The sequence below is a fragment of the Saccopteryx leptura genome, chromosome 6 (assembly GCF_036850995.1).
Source record: "Saccopteryx leptura isolate mSacLep1 chromosome 6, mSacLep1_pri_phased_curated, whole genome shotgun sequence".
Lineage (NCBI taxonomy): Eukaryota > Metazoa > Chordata > Mammalia > Chiroptera > Emballonuridae > Saccopteryx > Saccopteryx leptura.
Genome location: NC_089508.1, coordinates 159767816 through 159787059, shown reverse-complemented (window position 1 = coordinate 159787059; position 19244 = coordinate 159767816). Strand labels below are relative to the sequence as shown.

The following is a 19244-nucleotide window of genomic DNA, read 5'->3' as shown; positions in this document are numbered from 1 at the left end:
TTGTGAATGAGGGTATGACATTGTAAAAGAGAGACTCATTTTTACATCCTTTTTATGAATCACCCAGTTGTCTTCCTGGTGGACGTCTGCACTTTGGCATGGATTCTAGGATTCAGTTTCCTTATTTGTGATTTTCAGCTACTCCTGGTCTGTGTGATTTACCTCAAGAGGAAATATCTGGAGTAGAGCCATAAGACTTATTAGAGGAGGAAGAGACGGAGGGTGAGAGATGTGAGCAGTGTTGTTGTGAAAGGAAGAAGTGGTGATATAGGGATGTAGCATATAAATAAGACTACCCACGCCTCTTTTCACAGGAGAAAGAGTAAACCTGGGTAATGGCCTAATCTAAGGGGACACTGAGGTCTCAGGAGATAATCATTGAGAATAACATCTTGGCCAGTCTATGTGAGATTTAAGTTACTTTTAGTTTATATTACTTCAGTGTCCCTCCTTCCCGCCTTGGTTTCAGGGCTCTGTAGCAGGGAAGAAACTCAACATGCCACAATTATAACAATAATAGATTTATTGAACATCTCTCATACTTTCCTTGAAGCCCTATACAAAAGACTATAGTCCAGTAAAATTTTCTTCTTAAACAGTCTGATGGATTACTCTAATGAGAAGGAAAATGGATCATTAAGACATTTTTAGATATTTGATTTTAGAGCTGGAAAGGACTCGAGATTGGCCTCATCCTGTCTTATGTATGAGAGACAGGTTCCAGGGTGAGAAAAAGTCTTGCTGAAAGATCACTCAGATAGCTAGTGGTAATTTGGAATCTGATAAGCACAGGTGTGACATTGAGGGTGGTAGAATAGAGATGCCCATGTATGATTTACTGAGGCATCAGGGAAGCTTCTAAACCCATTTGTATGCCTAATCAATCATCAGTGGCCTCAATTACTTCTAAGCCTTTTAGCTGTGGCTAGAAAACAGACTGGGCTCTTGACTTCCCCAAGATTATGTTTTAGAGATGTTAGTTTAAATTGAATCTCAACAGCTGGAGATAATAGGGTGTACCATACTTAGGCTGGAGATGGGGAGTCAGTGGGAGACTTGGTAGTTAAGCCACAGCTTAGTCAAATTTCAATATGAGAATCTTTAGGAAGACATTTTAGATTTGTGCTATGAAATTTGGCCTCTTGCAGTAACAGGGTTTGCTTCAGTTTCACCTATTTCTACGAGTTTCCTTTTCTAATTTCTCTTTGCATTCTTCTCAGTTCTATCAGGCTCTTTCCCTCTAACGACTCTCTATCTATCACTCTCAGAGCTACTGTAGATTTTGGGAGGAGGAATTGGAACAAGAGCTGTGACCTACAGTCAATTTCCCCAGGTGGATAAACTCCACTGCAAGCCACAGAGGGAGGGGCCTCCTTATTCCAGCAATCTGGCCAGGCTGACACACTCATAGCCTATGGGGGCAGGGAAGAAGGTAGGGGCCAGTATTTCTTGGGCTAGTGAGGAACTGCCGAGCCTTTGCAGTCTAGGCAGAGGAGACAGGAGCCCTTGGGATGAGCTAGTAGTCTGGGCTGGGGATGCCTGGGCAGATGTGGAGGCAGCTGGAAAGGTGGCACTGCACTTGGGTCGCTGGAGCTGCGCTGTTCCTAGGAGACGGAGGAGCAGCAAGCCTGCGGGGGAGGGGGAGCAAGTGGGTTGCTGCTGTTAGCAGCTGAAAGGGCTGCAGGGAGCTCTGGGTAAGACATTTTCTGCTGCTCTGCTGCTGCTGCTGCTGCTTCTGCGGTAGAAGCTGCCGCTAGTAAGTCAGAGGAAGGAGGATCGAGAGGGAGGAGGCTTCATTTGCAGCCATGCTGAATCACTGTTGCTGATCAGATCTCCTGTTGGTTGGCTACGAGAACTGAGAACAGAGCTAGGATCTCTGGGTGCGTGCACAGTTCAGCTGCCACCCACGCTGGGCCTCACACAATGGAGGGTGAAAGGTATGTATGTACAAGCGTGCGTGTGTGTGTGTGTATGTGTGTGTGTGTGTGTGTGTGTGTGTGTGTGTGTAAGTGAATGTGTGCTTGTGCGCGGCAGGCACCAGCTTTTGTGTTTGTGTTAGCTAGGCAGGATTTGAAGACCTGGCCACTGATGGATCCCAGCGGGAGGCCGAATAGAGCCTGGAAGCCCCTCTCTCCAGAGATTTAGCTTCCGCAAAGGCAGGTCTGGGTTTGTTTCGCTTTTCTGGGGTGTTTTTTCTTTGGTGAGGGGTTTTTTGATGTCATAGCAGGGCTGGCCTGGCACAGAGTGATTGCATTTTCACACTGACGTGCTCAAATCTTCAGCAGCCATGCAATGATGTCTTCCCTAAATGTGTGTGTATGTGTGTGTGTGTGTGTGTGTGTGTGTGTGTGTGTGTGTGTGAGAGAGAGAGAGAGAGAGAGAGAGAAAGAGAGAGAGAGCATGTACATACGTGCTTGTATAGGCACACAAGTTCAAGTAAGGAGAGAAACCTATCAGATGACACTTGTTCTGATTGGACTTTCATTTGCATTGAAAAGTTTATAAATGGCACTGGAAGGTATGTGCGTAATAGGAACTCTTGATTCTTCTACCAGGGGTTTCTTATGAACTAGGAATCAGCAGAAGGGAATTTAAGTATTTCTATCAAGCTGGATCTAACTAGCAAGGGTTTATTCCTGGCAGGGGGGACATGCATATAAATTTTAAACTATTATCTGAGGATCTGATTCTTTCATTGTGAAGGTACTCAGCGCAGCGCAGTGCAGGGGTGGGTTATTCCTCTGCGTGCTAGAACATCTCATGTTCTTCATTTTGTGGATATGTGGCTGTTAGAGAACAAGGCTTGCCATTTTCCTCTAGGTGAAAAGACAGCAGGGAGGGTTCAGGCCATGAAAGTGCACCACTGAGGGAAGGGCTGCTGCTTTGAGTTGCCCGTTTGATGTAGATGGTAACTGGCTGGTTAAATGCTAACAGGTTTCTCTATCAACACTGTCTGGAGAGGACTTCAATAAACACTTTCCATTGCACAGATTGTACCAACTCGTACAACTCATGGTGAAGAATAATGTCATTAAACGTCTCTAAACCCCATCAGAATTAGCATGATGTTGGGTGTCCTCTCCTTGGAACAGGCCCCAGGGACTATGTTTTTTTTTTTTCTTTCTTAATTCTATGTATTGGTTGATTTTAAGGAGAGAGAAGAAGGGAGGGAGGGGGGAGAAAGAGAGAGAGAGTGAGAAAAAATAGGAGAGAGAGAGAGAGAGAGAGACAGGGAGGAACGGAAACATTGGTTTGTTGTTCCACTTATTTATGCATTCATTGGTTGATTCTTGTATGTGCCCTGGCCACAGATCAACCTGAACAACCACCTGAACCTTAGCATATTGGGTTCATGCTCTCACCAACTGAGCTACCTAGCCAGGGCCGGGGCTGTGTTTCTTGATGTGACTACCACAGGAAGAGTCTGGGACTTTTTAGATGGAGAGTGCTGCTGGTAGATCCTCTCCCTGGATGCTCTTTGCAGCGGGAGCTTAGTGTTGGATTCCATGTGGCCCATTTCCTAGACTTGGGGCAAAGTTGCGCAGTGTCCTTACCTTTCCTATTAATGTGGTATCTAGCAGAAGGGCAGCCGTGATGTGAATAGAGCTTTAGAGATTCTGACCAGGCCTATTTTCTTAACCCATCGTATAATGTGGCTGAAAGATCCATATGAGACTAGCAGCAGCAGATCAAAGTTCTGCTTCCAAAGCATTTTTGGGCACTTAATGTGTTCCCAGTACTGTATTCAGAAATGTAGTGAGTCCATACCCTCAAGAGTGCTCTTGTCTTCAGTACTCGGGTGCCTTTCAGCTGGAGTGGCTGATGTCTTTTGCTTATGACACCTGGTTTTTGCATGTGTCCTTTTGCTTTTTCCTTATTGGAGGCAGAGTAGGTAAGAAATCCAAACTGAGTAGCTTCCAACATTCACTAGGTCACCCAGCTCACTACATTTTGTTTCTATTCCACATCCAGCTTACCATGCCAGGCATTTGTCTTCTAAAATCTGTGTGTAGTCTCCATTTCTTCTGCCTATCCATACCCCCACCAAGGGAGATATTGGTCTCTTTTGTGATCACTCATCCTGTACACCAGTGGTCCCCAACCTTTTTTGGGCCACGGACCGGTTTAATGTCAGAAAATATTTTCACGGACCGGCCTTTAGGGTGGGATGGATAAATGTATCTCATGACCAAGACAAGCATCAAGAGTGAGTCTTAGACGGATGTAACAGAGGGAATCTGGTCATTTAAAAAAAATAAAACATTGTTCAGACTTAAATATAAATAAGACGGAAATAATGTAAGTTATTTATCCTTTCTCTGCGGACCGGTACCAGTCTGTGGCCCGGGAGTTGGGGACCACTGCTGTACACTATTCCATCCAGCCTCAGATCCTTATTTTTCAGAGTTCCTTTTGCCTGGAATGCCTTTCCCTTCTTTTTTCTAAAAAGTTTTAAAATTCCACTTTATCTGGGAGACCTCAGCTTTTCTAGTCTTAGCTGATGTTCTGAATTCCAGTACCTTTAGTTGTATCTCATGTTGGATACTGAATAATAGGACACCCACCATTTTTTTTGCCTTTGTTTCATGTCTTGTAGCAGGAAAGCAACTCAATGGAGGATTGACACTCAGATAACTATAAGAGGAAAAGAGAATTTATTGAAGCTGGTGAAGCACGTGAGGTCTGTGGCTTCAAAGACACGTGCTTCTGAAATTAGATTTCTTACATCTTATATACCCTTTACAGAACACAAGTTTATATACATGGGTCTTGTAATTCCTTTGTCTAGAGGTGCATAGGTCAGTCACACGATTTCAGGATGGGAGGGGGCTTACATGATACCAGAGGATAAGTGTTTGTAAATCTCCCATTAAGGAGAAAGAAAGGGGAGAGGAAAGGGCTACTCAAGTCTCCCTTCCCCCTCCCGCATTCCTGGCTGTTTACCTTCTTCCTCACAGGTGTGGGGAAGGGAGGGGGTCCTACCTCTCTTTCCTCCTTCCTTTCAGAACCTTCTAGTATGAAAACCTCACCATTTACAATATAATAGCTCTTCCTGAGCAGGAATATGATTGGCCATCTTGAGCTGGTGTAAATCACAAGTATAAGAATTGTATTTATAAAATCTCTCTGAACGCTTGGTCTAAATCATAAAATGCCTTTTAAGCCTCTTAGTAAAAGGGGGGTTTTCTATCTCATTGTAAGCCCCCAAACTTGAAGACAGGTGTTGGAAGGCAAGAATGTTGCCTATACCTCTGAATAGTCCTCATTGACTACTCTGTGGCTGCATGCATAATAGGTCCTGGATAATTATTTGTTGACTAGTTGATAACTTTTGTGGGAAGCTCTGATAATTAAGAAGAAAGTTGGTTAGAGAGGAGATTGGAACCCTTGGCCAATAGGTCCATCCTTGGCTATCACCCTTATTATCTCAGTCTGGGTAACTGACCCTATGGAATGCTTCGGAGCAGGGTGAGAAGGCGGGAGGTAGTCTTGTTTTACAAGTTCCTGGGAAACTTGGCGTCAGAGAAACGGAGTGACTGGTCTAGGGTCACATCTCAAACCTTCAGAGACTGGAGGAGCCCTGCAACTGGGGCTTGTTCCGCACTTAACCTGATGAAGCTTAATTGGGGCTGTTTTTAAGCATTAAACATTTTCAGCCAATAGATTTTTTTTTTTTTTGTATTTTTCCGAAGCTGGAAACGGGGAGAGACAGACAGACTCCCGCATGCGCCCGACAGGGATCCACCCGGCACGCCCACCAGGGGCAACGCTCCGCCCACCAGGGGGCGACGCTCTGCCTCTCTGGGGCGTCGCTCTGTTGCAACCTGAGCCACTCCAGAGCCTGGGGCAGAGGCCAAGGAGCCATCCCCAGTGCCCAGGCCATCTTTGCTCCAATGGAGCCTCGCTGCGGGAGGGGAAGAGAGAGGCAGAGAGGAAGGAGAGGGGGAGGGGTGGAGAAGCAGATGGGCGCTTCTCCTGTGTGCCCTGGCCAGGAATCGAACCAGGGACCCCTTGCACGCTAGGCCGACGCTCTACCACTGAGCCAACCGGCCAGGGCCCAGCCAATAGATTTTTAATGAACAATTTTTTTTCTTGGCCATGAGGGTGTGAAAATAACTTCTACCTTGAAATGCTATTAATTGAAAGTATGGGCTTTGGAGTAACAGAAACCTTACAGTGAATGTACTTCATAAATTGTGTGACCTTGAGTGTGTCACGTATTTTTCAGAAATGATTTTTCTTTTTGGAGCAAAGGGAGTAATAGTATCTATACCTCATAGAGTTGTGAAGATCAAATGAGACAGTAAGTTTTTCTGGCATAGAGTAAGTACTCAGAAAATGGTAGTAGTTGTTATCATTTGTATTCATTTATTGCCCTTTTGCACCCTATGACTCTGCTGGGGATACTAACATAGCTTATTTTAGGGCCTTCCTATAGTATGTGGACCATTCCCATGAGAAAATTAGGAAGAGCTTATCAGGGCAGCATCTTGCTTCTACGTAAATTACCTCCTCATAATAAGATACAAGGCTTGGCATTTCCTCCTCTAGGTTTCACCAAGACCTACCTCCTCCCTCTTTTATTACAGACACCCTGAGGCATCTGAATGCCTTACTGGTTTGGAACCGTGAGCTGGATACACCTTTGTTCAGGCCAACATCTTAAGAAGAATCTGTGAATTTGCACTCACTCACCTTTGTTGTATCCTGCAAGCTCTAGCTCTGCGGAACCTTTGAAGATCTTTCCCATCTCTCTGTGTGAAGAATCACTGTGGCTTGGTCAGTCAGAGGAAGATGACTCTGTCTTCTATTTTGTAAAGGAAGAGGCTCTCAGTTACTATAGTCATTGTGTGTGTGTGCATGTGTGCCTAGAGCAGCGAGACATTGAATATGGCAGTTGCCCTTGCTACTGGAATTTTATTTCTGTTCTGGAAATAGGACTTGTGGATGGATTAAAATAAATTTCTAATCTAAATGAAGTGCCTAGAGCAGTCAAGTTCATATAGACATAAAGTAGAGTGGTGGTTGCCAGTGGCTGGGTAGAGGGAGCAGTGGGGAGTTATTGTTTAATGGGTGCGGAGTTTCATTTTGGGAAAATGAAAACATGCTGGAGATGGATGGTGGTGATGGTGGCACAACAATATAAATGTACTTACTGCTGCTGAAATGTACACTTAAAGATGGTTAAAATAGTAAATCTCATGTTCCATATATTTTGCCACAATTAAAAAAAAATTTCAAGGCCTAGTTCTGGCATATCTGCTAGAGTTGAAGAGGACCACAACTTTTGGAAGAAGCTCATAACAAGGGGAAGTTGGCTGTCCATTTTTCTTAAAATTGTGGTTTCCGTCATCAGAAGCATCAGGATGTCCCTGCTTGAGGTGGGCCCCATTCACCCAAAATTATGCTGTGAATTTGTGTGAACAGTCCTCAGAGGGAGAACGGTTTGGCCTCACTGAGGAGAGTAAGGACTGCTCTGGACCTTGGGGAGCTTTGGAACTGGAAGAGGCTTATCTTTTCGCCTTTGATCCAGGAACAGATAGATCGTATTTTCTGGGAAGACGCGACTTAGAGAGCTGATGCTCTCTGAATGCTGAGTTTGCAATGCCAGGTAAGACGCTGGCAAGACCCAGGGAAGAGCAAGTGTCGAGGGCGGCACTGTAGCCTTTTCTCTCTTCCCTCAGCACATCGCTGAGTCCTCTCCCACCCCAGCAGTCAGGGGAGAAACCTTTTTAGAAAATTTTTTTTTAAATTTTTATTTATTTTTAAAATTTTTATTTATTTAGTGACAGAGAGAGAGAGAGAGAGAGAGAGAGGGAGGGAGGAAGGGAGAGAGATGAGAAGCATCAATTCTTCGTTGAGACACCTTAGTTGTTCACTGATTGCTTTCTCATATGTGCCTTGACCAGGGGCCTTTAGCAGACCAAGTAACTCCTTGCTTGAGCCAGCAACCTTGGGTCCAAGCTGGTAAGCTGTGCTCACACCAGATGAGCCCGCCTGCGCTCAAGCTGGGGACCTCAGGGTTTTGAACCTAGGTCCTCTGCATCCCAGTCTGACACTTTATCCACTGTGCCACCGCCTAGTCAGGCCCTTTTTAGAAATTTTTGGGCATCACTGCTGCCTGAAGCAGATGTGCATTTCATCCATGATAATTGAAATCAAATTTTCCATTTTGGAAATACTTTACGGCGAAGTAAGGTTTTCAACTGTAGAAAAACAAAGTCAGTGAGAGAAACCACTTAATTTCCCCCTACCAGATTTGGGTTTTTAGGATCTCGCTTGCTAGGTTTTAGACAGTTATTCCAGATCCAGACAAGAACATTTTCGGATAAGTTTTCTAAAGCAAGTTCCTTATTTGATGAAATTTGCCATTGTAGAACTGACCTAATTTTTTTTCACTTGCTAGATGACCCCTAAAACTAGGTTAGGCTGAAAAGAACATTAATAAAGTATATAAAAAGTAACTTGAATATGCTTTGTTCTCAGATTTTTTCCCCCTATTATAGGTTCAGTGGTTCTCAAGCTACATATCTGTAACTTTTTATAACTTATAAGGATTTTTAGAGTCTTAGCACAATTTTCCTGGACGTTTTTTTAAAAAAAAACTTATGAAAGTCTTTTGTAGCTTCCATCAAAACCACATACATAGAAAAGCTCAGTGTTCCTATTCAAAACAAATAGATGCTTGACTTCCAAAATACCACATAACAAAGAAGTGTGTTTTCTTTTAATCTTTCTCCTTGTCTAATTTTGTCAGAACTCAAGCATTTCTCTTATGTTATATATATATATTTTTAAATTATTTTTATTTTATTTATTTTAGAGAAGAGAGACAGAGAAAGAGATAGAGATAGATAGATAGAGAGACAGAGAGAGAAGGTGGGGAGGAGCAAGAAGCATCAACTCCCATATGTGCCTTGACCGGGCAGTCCTAGGGTTTTGAACCGGCGACCTCAGCATTTCAGGTTGATGCTTGATCCACTGCGCCACCACAGGTCAGGTTGTTTTATATTTTAACACAGCCCACTTAAGAGATTTTTTTCCCCTGGGTTTTGAAGGAAGCAGTCTGTGAATTGGATTCTTAGGAATGTGATTAGTAGCATATTTGTTCTTGAGCTTATTTATGAAGGAGCACATTATAAGAATGGCAGCAGCTACTGGTCAGCTTTGATGAATCATGATGGGCTTGTGTGAAAATTCCAAATTCAATACACTGAGTAATATTGACTCCAGTAAGTAAGTGCTGCAGGTTCCCAGTCAGTGGAGTGAAGTCATGCTGTGTCACAGGTCCTAGAGGATGCAGTCTTTTTTCATTTGGCCTGCTTTGGCTGCACTGTGAAGAATCTCAGAGTAGAATTTAAGAAATGAGCCCCCTTGGCCAGATAAGATAGGCTGTGTTTATTATCCCAAGTCAGTGGACATGCCTATTGAAAGCATGGGCCCTGTGGTCAGATGGACCTGGGCTGGAGTGTGTCCATTCTCCACTTAGTAGTTACGTGGGACTTTTGGGTAAGTTATATCTCAGGAAATAATAGCACCTTACTTGTAGGGTTGTTTGGAAGATAAAATGAGATAATGGAGGAGGTAAAGTTCTTTAACATATCACTGGCCTCAGTTATTACGAACAGTTATTATTAACTGCTACCCAGGAGCTGTTGCTTCCTGTTGCATGTGTTCCTTGTGTTCTTGTGCGGCTATTGTAGGAAATCAGCCTGATGCTGTGAACTGTGGGGGCACCACTGACATATGGGGCTGTATAGCAGCCCATGTGTAGGTGGTATTTCCTGAAGACAGGATTGCTACACTAAGTCCTGAATCCTGCTGCTTGGACATCTCAAGTGCCAGGTCCTTCATTAATCCAGAAGGAGAAATCTAAATTAGGCCATTTTAGCCTGGTACTGGAGGAAACGGGGTACATGCTAGACCTGCAGTTTGCCCAGAGCCCTGTAGGTTCCAGATCCTATTGCTGCCCTGACTTGGGGAAGCAGAGTCAAGCTAATGAACTCATGAGAACCTGAAGCACAACACAGTGGCAGTTTGTTAATTTGCCATGAAAACTACAATAGTACCGGCAAGATGTTTCTGAGGCCTGCTACCACTTTCTTGCTTTCTGACAGTGAACCACAGAGGAGGTTACTAAGTTGATCAAAGGCTGCATCGTAAATGAGGCACTGAGTTATAGCATTTAAGTATTTAGAGGCTTCAAGCTTCACAACATGGATCTGACCTGAGACTGAACCAAAGGACTATGTCGGATTAGTCCGATAATTAAATCATTTTCTTTCTTGGATAGTGTGGGATGAGTGGGACCAAGGGCTTTTTCTCTCTGATTTTTGTTTTTCAGTCTCCCCTTTTAAAAGATACTATTTTGATGAGGAATTTTAATGCACTTGGCATAATTTTATTCTGAGGATTTTTCCCCCCTTTCATTTAGGAGACTGCCTTTCTTCTCTCTCATCCATAGCTTGAGCATAATGTGCCTGGGCTCTGTTGTCTGTTGCCCAGTAGCAGCTTACCCTGCCTGAATTTGATTTGCATCTCTTGAAGCCTTTTAGAAGTGATATAGTTCATAGCCCTCAGCAGCATTTCTGACCCCCGTTTCTCTCCTCTTTCTCATACACCCTGGATGCTCTGGTGCTCCGCATCTGACAGATCCCCAGACGCTCTGCGCTGTCAGCCTACTCAGAGACTTTTCTGTTTCCTACTTTGCTGACATGCTTTCAAGAGACTTTTTTTCCCATTATTGCCTGAATTTTCCTCAACGATGGGAAGAGACTAAGAACTGCCACAGTAGGCAGCAACAGCAACCTTTCTTGCTGCTTCCCTCTTCTCTAGTTGATGCTGGCGTTTTCTGGTCCCATTCTCCTGTTTCTGTATCGGTGCAGGAAACTAAACTATCTTAAGACAGAATTCCCTAAATCGCCGATGGGGAAGGAAGATGGCAAATCGAGAGGGACAAAATCATAATTATTTTAATAAGGAGAAATGAAGAAAGATGGAGTAGTTGGTAGTTATGCCTCATTTACTTACCATCCATCCATTTACTCAATAATCATTTATTGAGCACCTGTCATGTGCCAGAGGCTAAGAATAAAGAGAGAAATAAGACACCATCCTGTTTCTCACGGAACTCAAAGTCTAGGGTGGGCAGCGGTATGCTGGAGCCATCACCCACTTGCAAGAGCTGCTTATTAAATTTTTAGGAATTTTGTGAGTTAGTGTTTAAATACAGCCCTAAAAATTAAATTATGTAATTTATTAATATTAAAAACAAATGTAATAGCCTGACCTGTGGTGGCGCAGTGGATAAAGCATCGACTTGGAAATGCTGAGGTTGCCGGTTCAAAGCCCTGGGCTTGCCTGGTCAAGGCACATATGGGAGTTGATGCTTCCAGCTCCTCCCCCCTTCTCTCTCTCTGTCTCTCCCTCTCCTCTCTAAAATGAATAAATAAAAAATAAAAATAAAAAAAGTTAAAAAAACACACAAATGTAATAAATACTCAAAACTCATCACTTTCTAGTTATTTTACTATGAAATATGTGTCCTAGATTATGTCTCTTGTATTTGGAAATATAATATGGTGATATACTGCTTTGCTGCTACACATTTCTTCCCAATTCCACATACTCAGTGACATTGCATTGGTAGCTTGAAATATGCTGTGCTGGAAATTGGAAAATGTGAAAAATCAGGGCTCCCCTTCTTGTAACCAACTGTTAAACATTTACAAGCACACACTGTGTGGGGGAAATAGAGAAGTAAGAGGTAATTATATCATTATACAGAGGGAAGCATAGAATAATGTGGGAACGTAGAAGAAGGAATATTAATTTAGTGGGTAGTGGAGGATGATAGGGAAGACTTCCAGCAAGAGGCTTGAGGGGCTGATAGGAATGAGCTAGACATTGGGGATAATGGGTGAGGATAGGGCAAAAGAGCCTGGTGTATTTAGACAATTGCAAATATTTTAGTACTGTAGTAACAAGAAATCTTCAGAGAAATGATGGGGTTATGAAGGGCAAGGCTAGGTCTCTGAGATTTATTTTGAGTGCAGGGAGGAGCCAGTGAGAGGTTTCACTTAGAACATGCCATGCTCACACTGACATTCTGTGAAGATAACTGGAGTCTGGGAGGAGGTTATCAGTAATCCAGATAAGGGATCGTGATGGCTTGGACTGAGGTTGTGTTAGCAGTGACTGTGAGAAGGGAATGGAGTGGAGAGATACTAAAGGACATAGGTCTGATAGGACTTTATGGCTGTATGTGAGGGGTGTGTGTGTGAGAGGGAAGAAGGTATCAAGGATGACATCTCATTTTCTGCCTTGGATAGCTGAGTAGATGGTTGGTTATGCTTTGGACATAGAGAATACAGAAACAAGAGTAGGCTTGAGGGTGGGAAGTATCAGTTTTGGATATGCTGAATGTAAGTTATGGTGCAAAAGCTAAGTGGGGGAGTTGACCTTGGATATGTGGATCTGGAATTTAGAGGATGGGTAGGGCAGGAGAAGAGGTGGTGGAAGATGGTGTGCTGTGCTATTCTATGAGAGCAGGTCCTAATGTTTAGAGCTTATATATTTTTATTTGTAAATTCTATAATTAATATTTTATGTGTATTGATTTGTAAGTTAACTCTGAAGGCCAACCCTACTTTTCATTGTTGTTGTTAGGGTTGGAGGCAGTGGTTGGGGTAGACTATCCCACTCTGCTCTACTATCACTTGTTAGGACAATTGAAAGGTTTTTAGGTTAGAGTTCATTGATAACAATATATATGAGGGCCTGCAGTGGGCATGGCTTTATGCTGAACAGGCTAGGCCATACAAAGAGTTATCGAATACATGGTCTTTGCCCACCAGGAATATCAAACCTAGTATGAGGGGAATGGATGATTAGAGGGGTGCCATGAAAAGGTAAATACAGGGCAGTGCCACTTGAGTTATAGGCCAGAAATACTGTAAGAATTTAGGAAAGGCAGAGATCACTTAGGTCTGAAGTATTTAGAGGACTTCACAGAGGAGGCAAAGCTTAACTGGTCTTAGAAGAACCAATATTTAGAGTATGATACAGGAAAGGCAGGCGTAATCTGTCTGTAGTAGATAGTTCATCTGCTCAGTACATACAGGATGATAGGTACTTGGTAAATATTTAAATAAGTGAGGGGAAAGGCCAGCATTTGTATTCAGTCCAGGCCAAGGAGGGCCTTGGAAACTAGGCAAGAATAAATTTTTTATCTTGTAGGCTGATGATTTTTCAGCTTTTTTTTTTTTAGGTCCAGAGTCCTTTGAAAGGATGTCTTAAATGGACATGCAATATGTAGAACAAATGGAAGCAGAGAGTTGTGACTGAGCCTCTAGTTCATAACTGCCGTGGCCCCTGAAGAGACATATGGGCAGTGAGAAACTGAAAGATGTAATCAGAGTGACTTGTTAGAAGGATCAGTTTGTCAATGGTGTACAGGAAGCATTTGGAGGGATCTGGAATGGAGAACAGCAGGTGAAAGGCCACTGTCCTGGTCTAGGCCAAGGGAAAAGAGAAGCAGAGAGCGTAGGAAGGAAGGGTCAGTTACATTCATTGTTCTTAGGGCTCTGTGTCTTGACTGTCTCATATGTAAGACTTCTTGAATGGCATCAGAGTGTGAATTATGTCTGAGCCAACTTTCAGTATTTTTTTCTGTGGGGTGTTGAAGGGGTTGCTGGCATTTTTACCTGCTAAACTAGAAGAATTATTCACCACACTGGGTTCATCATGGCACCAGTGGTGGTTCATATAAGTATGTTTAATAATAACAGGACAGTGTGTGAAATTAATGAAACTTGTGGGCCAGATATAGGGTAGTTTGGCAAAATTGACTAGTTTGATGTTTTCTGATTCTGCTGTAGTAGATGGGGGAAATTTCTTTGATAATTATTTCTGTATAATGCTATAGGAAAGAATAAGGATTCTGGCTGGCTCATACTTTCTCACCACATTCATTAATGGTGACCTATTTGAATCTTAATTGTGGTTCAACTTGAATATTACTGCAACTCTAGACATCTGAGCACAGATGAAGGCTCTGTTCAGCAGCTAGAGCTTCAGATCTGGTGGAAGACCCACGTATAAATTAACATTGACTATGCAGAAAGTTTGATAGGCTTCATACGTCTTGCAAGATCATGAAACCCTGAAGATTAAGTCACCTCAGTTGGGCTGGGTGGGAATTCTTGAAGCCTGGTTTGCTTGAGGCTTAAAGGTAGGTTGAAACTGGAGCAAGTTCTTTGCCCTTGGAGAAATCAACCACTTTGTGTTTAGAGTAAGGGAATATAATGATAAACACTTTTCAGCAGAAAACACATTGTACCTGAGTCTGCTTAGAGGTGTGTGTGTGTGTGTGTGTGTGTGTGTGTGTGTGTGTGTGTGATTTTGGCTGGATCTGGGTAGGGTGAATAGTATGGTCCTAGAACTTGAATTTGGTCAAAAGAGGAGAATATATACCTCAGTATAGTCTGTTTCACAGGTGGGGAGGGTAATCTACCAGTCTTGTCTGGTATCAAGAACTGAGCATGCTGGGGATTGGGCCTTGAGAGAGTGGGATTGGGCTATCTCTTGCAGTTTAACTAATTTAGATCTGGTATGAATGAAGGGAAAAAGGTGTAGGGGAGGGAATTGTGGGATCTAGCAACTTTGTCTGCACATGTAACCCTAGGTTTAGGCATATATATGCATTTGTGTATGCATATATGTATATATATTGAGGCAATATAGTACATACATATATGCATACACAAATGCATATATATGCAGATAACTTGGGCTGATTCAAGTCAAGGACACCTGAGTTCAGATCCCATCTCTGCCACTTATTATCTGTGACCTTGTACAAGATTCTTAACTTCTCTAAGCCCTCAAATCCTTTATTTTCTTAAATTCTTGCTCCCTGGAAGACCAATGAGTAGCCGAGAAGCTTGTATGTACCAGTAACAAGAGAGACTCCACTCCATATTTCTTGTGTCTTCACAGCAAAGCAGAGCAAGGGATGATATAGACCTTGGGTGTCTTCTGATGTTAAGCCTCACCTTTGCATTGAGAGTGGAAAGGGCTCTGGATAGTATAGGGAAACTGGTTGTCCTTTCCCTTTACATCCCTATGGTCATCAAGTTGTTCTTTCAGGGAGGCTTTAGTGTAAATTGCATTTTGTTGAAGTTTAATCCTTTGATTATAGGCAATCTATGTTTGAGACCTTTTAGTAAACACAACTTTATATTAACAGGGAGTTATAATTATTGGGTCATTCTGGAAGGCTGGAAAGTGTAAAAAGCAACAAAACATGGAAGAGCAAACCTTTGAGGCCACTAGTCCCACTGGAGGTGTCAGTGCTTCCAAAATGACTATTCAGTCTGCATCTATTCCATGTATGTAAAATGAAACTAATAATGTTTGTTCACTGGGATTTTATGAATTCTCATCTTATTAGTTCCCTGTTAAAAACCTTTAGTGGTTCCTTGATCGAACCAAATTATATTTTCTCTTCCTGGCTTTTAAGTCTCTCTACAATTTGAAGACAGCATTTGTAATGAATGTGCAGTGTTTTATAGTTTCCAGATTCATCTCATGAATGCCTGTATTGTTCAGTACTAGAAAATATATTAGTACCATTTTACTACATTAAAAGAATAAAAGGGAAAATCCATATGATCATCTTACCATAGTAAAAAAAATTTGATAAAGTTTATAACTTTATGATTAAAAAACAATAATATACAAGAGAATTTTCTTAATTTGATTAAGAAAGGGTATCTATATAGAAATCCTACAGTAAGCATACACTATGGGGAAACATTAAAAACATCTTTAAAATCAAGAAGATAACAAGAATATTTATTAGCACACTTTCTGTTTAACATTGTGTGGCCATCCTAGCCAGTGCTGGATTTCTTTCATAAAGAAATTAGAGCCTGACCTGTGGTGGCACAGTGGATAAAGTGTCGACCTGGAAATGCTGCGGTCACCGGTTCGAAACCCTGGGCTTGCCTGGTCAAGGCACATATGGGAGTTGATGCTTCCAGCGCCTCCCCTCCTTCTCTCTCTCTGTCTCTCCTCTCTCTCTCTCTCTGTCTCTCCCTCTCCTCTCTAAAATGAATAAATAAAAAATTAAAAAAAAGGAAAAGAAATTAGAGCGCTAAGAATTGGAAAAAAGAAAAAAACCTCTTGGTTATATGCAGGTAATATAATTATTTTATAGAACACCTAATTAGATCTTCAAACAAATAGAAATAATAGGAACATTTGTAATGTGGCTGAATATAAGATCAGTTTGCAAAAATTAGTAGCATTTTATCAACCATAATAACCAGAAAATATAACTTAAAAAGGCACCATTTCCATTATAAAAAGCAACAGAACCATAAAGCACTTAAGAATAAATTTAATCATATGTGTGTAAGGTCCTTATATAGAAAAATATAAAAGTCTGAATGGTATTAAAGAGGGCCTAATAAACGGAGAAATATTTCATGTTCATGGAGAGAAAGACAATATCAGAAATATGTCAGTTCTATTTAAATTGATCTATATATTCATCAGTCTTGCATGGAACTTGACAGGCTGATGTAAAATTTATATGAAAGAGTAGAGAGACTGAAACAGTCAACCCATCTGAAGCATAATAATAGGACTGGGGACTTGTTCTGTCAGATCTTAGGCCTTATTATGAAGCTATAGAAATGATGTGTTGCTGGTACAAAGACATATAAACTGACCAATGGAATAGGTTAGATCAGGGGTAGTCAACCTTTTTGTACCTACCGCCCACTTTTGTATCTCTCTTAGTAGTAAAATTTTCTAACCGCCCACCAGTTCCACAGTAATGGTGATTTATAAAGTAGGGAAGTAACTTTATAAAATTTATAAAGCAGAGTCACAGCAAGTTAACGCATATACTAATAATTACTTACCAAGTGCTTTATGTTGGATTTTCACTGTTTGGCAGAATAAATCTTTATAAAACAACTTATTATAGTTAAATCTATGTTTTTATTTATACTTTGGTTGCTCTGCTACCACCCACCATGAAAGCAGGAACGCCTAATAGTGGGCGGTAGGGAGCAGTTTGACTACCACTGGGTTAGAGTGTTCAGAGATCCCAGTATATTTGGAACTCTGATATGTGACCTAAGGTGGTATGATAGGTGAGTGGGAAAAATAAGTGTTTAATAAGTGGAACTTATGGGGAAAAATTAGATCCCCTATTTCATATCATGACACAAGAATCAACATTAGATAAAATAAGGGATTAAATATCAAAAGCAAAAATATTAGTAGAAAAAATATCTTTCTGGTCTTGGAGTAGGAATGGAGGACACTTAACTATAAAACAAATTATGCTTGTGGGATTCCTTACATGAAGTTTTTCATCTTTACTGGGTACTCCCTCTTTCTGATCACATTTTCAGTTTTGAGATTTTCTTTATCTCCTTAAACACATGATTTTAATCGTCTGCCTTTGGGTATCTCTCTTTTTTAAAAAAAATACTTTATTTATTGATTTTACAGAGACAGGAGAGAAAGGGGAGCATGGAATGGGAAGTAACAACTCATAGTTGCTTCATGTTAGTTGTTCATTGCTTGCTTGCTGTATGTGCCTTGACCAGGGAAGCTGAGGGTTTAGAACTGGCAACCTCGGCATTCCAGGCCGAACGTTTATCCACTGCACCACCGTAGGCCAGGCTGTGCATCTCTTTATATTTATTGTCCTGTGCTCAGTTAACTTCTTTGCACTCGGAATCCGAACAGCCTGACAGTTCAGATGTCTATAGCTTATACCTGCATGCTGAACTGAAAGTGGGGAAGGAAGCCAGAGGAGGAGTCTGTCATGGTCAGAGAAGCTGTGAGTCTGGCCTACTTGACTGTATTTGAATGTTACAAATCCCAGTGTGAGATCTATAGAAACTTGGAAGTCTCTGGAACTTTTTCTTAACTACAGCATCCCTTTTCTGAGGCCAGTTTTCAAAGTTAGGTAATAGCATGGACAGAGACAAAAGGGAAAGGCAAAGGAACTACTCATATTGGCTTAGAGTTGGATGAACTCTGGGTCCCCTTATCTACACAAGTGGAGAAAGTTCCCTTTTTTTACTAGCAAAGCAAAACTTAACCTTGTCCAAACAGAGGTAACTCCAAGGATCCAGACTTGGTCGTGGAACTGAATAGTTTCATCAATCTGGGCAGAAAGTCCTTTCCTTGCCCTTCTTTTTAATTTTTTTCCCCCTGCTGATTTTGATTTCCCCCCCACTTCCCATAAAGTTTAGACATGTTACTTAGGAGTAGTTGGGATTCTGGGTGGCATCCTATAAAGATTTGAGTGTTTTGTCTTTGGTACAGAGGACTTTTAGATTATCAGTGACTTTCACTAGTCACCACCTGCGCATTTAGCTCACATAGATGGCCTTTCTTTTCTTTTTCTTTCTTTCTTTCTTTCTTTTTTTTTTTTTTTTTGTATTTTTCCAAAGTTAGAAGCAGGGAGGCAGTCAGACAGACTCTTGTATGCACCTGACCAGGATCCATCTGGCATGCCCACCAGGGGACGATGCTCTGCCCATCTGGGGTGTTGCTCTGTTGCAGCTGGAGTCATTCTAGCACCTGAGGTGGAGGCCATGGAGCCATCCTCAGTGCTCGGGCCAACTTTTTTCTCCAATGGAGCCTTGGCTGTGGGAGGGGAAGAGAGAGATAAGAGAGGAAGGAGAGGGGGAGGATGGAGAAGCAGATGGGCTCTTTTCCTGTGTGCCCTGGCCAGGAATCGAACCCGGGACTTCCACACGCCGGGCTGATGCTCTACCGCTGAGCCAATAGGCCAGGGCTGCCTTTCTTTTTATAACAAATTACAATCTCTTGTCTTTTGGTTTCCCAAAAACTTTCATTTTTGTGTCACTGTTTTCTATACTGTAGCCAGTGTGATCTTTCTGAAGCACAAATGTGTTCACATTCTTCCTGTTCTACTTCTCTGCTTAAAACCCTTTGATGATTTCTGATGGTTTTAGAATAAAGTCCAAACTCCTTAGATTTGCTTTTATGTCACAGGACTGTTCAGTCTTCTAGCCTTTTCTCTTGATACTCTCTTCTAGTTTTTCTGAACTTCAGTACTTTGAATACATTTGACTCTTTTTCTCCAGGTCTTAATTGGAATAGCTGCCTATCATTTATGCTTCTGTAACTCTTATCAAATCATACTTAACTTTCTCCTCCACTGATCTTGAAGTTTTATGAGAGCA

The 19244-nt window shown here is 41.9% G+C and overlaps 1 protein-coding gene across 11 annotated transcripts in view; it reads left to right on the top strand.

Moving 5' to 3' along the window:
* KLHL3 (kelch like family member 3) overlaps nucleotides 1-19244 on the top strand; it is a 358874-nt gene that overhangs the window by 208834 nt on the left and 130796 nt on the right. For 2 of the 11 annotated variants that reach the window (XM_066344558.1, XM_066344547.1), the window contains exon 1: nucleotides 1438-1937. The exons of 8 other annotated variants lie outside the window; for them this stretch is intronic. In XM_066344558.1, the coding sequence (XP_066200655.1) occupies nucleotides 1924-1937 (14 nt within the window). In that variant the 5' untranslated portion in view covers nucleotides 1438-1923. Of the gene's footprint in view, nucleotides 1-1437; nucleotides 1938-6590; nucleotides 6781-19244 lie in introns of those variants that run through there. One more of the 11 variants, XM_066344556.1, reaches the window with a different exon arrangement.